The sequence below is a fragment of the Etheostoma spectabile genome, chromosome 18 (genome assembly GCF_008692095.1).
Source record: "Etheostoma spectabile isolate EspeVRDwgs_2016 chromosome 18, UIUC_Espe_1.0, whole genome shotgun sequence".
NCBI lineage: Eukaryota > Metazoa > Chordata > Actinopteri > Perciformes > Percidae > Etheostoma > Etheostoma spectabile.
In genome coordinates, this window is record NC_045750.1 from 15880181 (window position 1) to 15883479 (window position 3299).

At 40.3% G+C, this 3299-nt stretch overlaps 1 protein-coding gene across 3 annotated transcripts in view; it reads left to right on the forward strand.

Annotated features, from left to right (window-relative positions):
- fkbp6 (FKBP prolyl isomerase 6) overlaps positions 1-3299 on the forward strand; it is a 6933-nt gene that overhangs the window by 2068 nt on the left and 1566 nt on the right. For all 3 annotated transcript variants that reach the window (XM_032542378.1, XM_032542376.1, XM_032542377.1), the window contains 4 exons: positions 333-452; positions 575-772; positions 1146-1255; positions 1391-1477. In XM_032542378.1, coding sequence (XP_032398269.1) covers positions 333-452; positions 575-772; positions 1146-1255; positions 1391-1463 — 501 coding nt within the window. In that variant the 3' untranslated portion in view covers positions 1464-1477. The remainder of the gene's footprint in view (positions 1-332; positions 453-574; positions 773-1145; positions 1256-1390; positions 1478-3299) is intronic.

Here is a 3299-nt window from a genome sequence, read left to right on the forward strand (position 1 = left end):
ACCCTGCAGAGATCTGAGGAGCAGTTAACCATAGTCCTCAGAAATCGACCAGAGGTTAGAATGCCAACACAAAGAAAGCGGAAGGTGAGGGGCATCCGGCCAAAAATGAGGGACATCTGGAGGATTTTCCGGACCAATCCCCTACATGAATCGTCGTCGATATAGACTATGCACATGCAGTCTTCCTATTGATTATGCACCTTGAAACTTTGCATTATGGCCTCTATTGCTTTTTTTTTTTCAATATATATTTTTTAATAGCCAAAATAAGACAGAATGAGGTAGAAAAATGTCCTTTCCATTGCTTGTTACCTTCTCTTATCTGTCTTCAGGAGGATCAGAACACAGTTCCTCTGTCCACGCTCTTCGAAGTTGTCAACACACTACGCAGCTTTGGCAACCGTTGTTTCAAGCAGAGCCGTTATGACAACGCCAAAGATCGCTATAAACAGGTAGATCATGAAAAGTGCATAAAGAAACAACGCTCTAGTTACAGGTATTTGTTGCCTTCATTTTACTGTAATAGTAAAAATGAAAAATGTATTTTGTAATGGGTTCTGTGCTTGGCCCCCAGGCAACAAAGCTGCTGGGGAACAGGGAAACACAGAGCGGTGCAGAGGTGGAGGGGATCAAGACAGCACTGCTTCCTCTCTATCTAAACCTTTCTCTCACGGAGCTCCGTCTGGACTGCCCTCACAAAGCCCTGAAATATGGCAACAAAGCCTTGGAGATAGACTCTGCCAACACAAAGGCTCTTTTCCGCTGCGGGCAGGTCAGATGGCGCTTTTCGTTTTGTGTCCCAAATCATCAGATAAAAAGCCTCACAGGCTTTTGGAGGTCTTGTGCTTGATATTAAATGTTTTGAAGTCACTAGGAAGGTTAAAAATAAGGATGGTAGGGATGGTGACGGCACAGGCAGGAACAGACGCAATAGATGTTCAATCCCTGGAGAATTGTATCATATATTGTTTAATGTTGCATGAAGAACTAGTAATTTTTTGTAAAACAGTTTTTTTTACTTTAAACACTGTGTGAGCCACAGATGCCACTAGGGATCCATGTGCAGCCTGTCCCCCACCTTCGTTGTTAATTGCATACTCTCTAGATAACAATTCCATTATTCAGACTGATGTCATCTCTGTCAGGCATATCTGGAGCTGCATGAGTACGAGAGCGCCCAGGGTTGCCTCATAACTGCTCAAGCAAAGAAGCCCTTTGACTGTGACATTAACAACCTACTGAGGAAAGTGGCAATGTAAGATGAACTGTTGTTGACCCATTCAGGAAGAATGAATGAATTTAGAATGAATTGTGTTGTCAAGGCGGTACGGCTCAGTTGTTAGTAAGTTTAAAATGACGATGCTACCCTTGACTTGATTCCATGTTTCAGATGCTATAAAGACAGCTTGGACAAACAGAAAGACTTGTACTCCAAGATGTTCAGAGACTTAAGGGGCAAGTAAAGATGATGAAGAAGGTAAGAAATCCTGTATCTGCTAGGCAGTCCCTCCAGGATCTCGCAATGTCGCAATTGCACCAATTTACGCAAATTCAACCAATCACCGTGACTTTGGTGCAACTTGCAAATTTGACCAAAAATAAGAGTTTTTTGCAACTTAAACCAATCTCAGCAGTCCCACTTGTCAGACTTTGTATCAGTATGTGACTCTGAGAGCCAATGACCAAGCGGGCGTAAGAACGGGTTGACTTTACACGTACGTGGCCATATTCATTTCCTTGTTTAACGAGACGTGTGTGTCTTAAACATCTCACATTTACCAACAAAACGTACAGCGAAAGACAAAACCTGTCGGACCATCCTGCCAACCTGTCTACGTTTTAATGTCAATGTACGCTGTAACGCTTTTTTTTCACTCTGAAGCCACTGAAATCTAAAGATCTAACAATCTAAAGATCAACAAGCCACAGACATGTTAAATTTTGTCTTTAAATCCACCGGCCATTTTTATAGTATACCAACATTTGCAGCATCTTGAGGTCCTAGGAAAACTCAGCCTATAGTAGTTTTATTCTCCTCAGAACAAGTTTCCTTTTTATTTTTTATAGAACTATACAAAAATTATAGGCATTTTGGGCCACAACAATCTCAAAGGCTGCAAAATCTTGGAGGGACTGGTTAGGAGGTCGTCAATAATAATAATAAATTTAATTTTATATAGTGCTTTTCATGAACTCAACACCTAGTTAACCTAGTCACAACAATTACTTTTGCCTGCTTTCCACACTACAGCTCCCATGATTCTTAGCAAAAGGCACATCAAATATCACAATATTTTTGACCAAATACCTCAATGTTGATATTGACATTGACTTCTCTTTGACTCCCGCAAGGAAATTGAATTTTTCAGCAGCAGTTTAACAGCTTACAAAAAAGGTAGAAAAATACAGTATAGAGAGAAAAACAATATAAAAATAACAATAAAACCTTTAGCTATGAAAAGACCTTTAGCATAAATGATCAGTTAAGAGCCGTTAGTGTCCAGGTACAGTGGGGCTCGAAAGTTTGGGCACCCCTGGTAAGAATTTGTACTAATGTGCATAAAGAAGCCAAGAAAAGATGGAAAAATCTCACAGGCATCAAATGACAGATTAGACATTTGTATAATATGTCACTAAAAAGTTAGATTTTATTTCCATCATTTACACTTTCAAAATAACAAAACAAATGAATGGCGTCTGCTAAAGTTTGGGCACCCTGTAGAGTTAATACCTTGTACTGCTCCCTTTGGTAAGTATCACAGCTTGGAAACGCTTCTTGTAGCCAGCCAAGAGTCTTTAATTCTTGTTTGAGGTGTCTTCGCCCATTCTTCCTTCTAAAAGTCTTCCAGTTCTTTGAGGTTTCTGGGCTGTCTGTCACGCACTGCTCTTTTAAGGTCTATCCATAGATTTTCAATTATGTTGAGGTCAGGAGATTGTGAAGGCCATGGCAAAACCTTCAATTTACGCCTCTTGATGTAATCCACCGTGGATTTTGAGGTGTGTTTAGGATCATTATCCATTTGTAGAAGCCACCCTCTCTTTAACTTCAGCTTTTTCACAGATGGCACCAAGTTAGCATCCAAAATTTGCTAAAATTTTATTGAATCCATTTTTCCTTCTACTCGTGAAATATTCCATGTGCCACTGGCTGCAATACAACCCCAAAGCATGATTAATCCCCCCCCATGCTCAACAGTTGGTCAGAGGTTCTTTTCATTAAATTCTGTGCCCTTTCTTCTCCAAATGTACCTTAGCTCATTCCGGCCAAAAAGTTCTATTTTAACCTCATCGGTCCACAG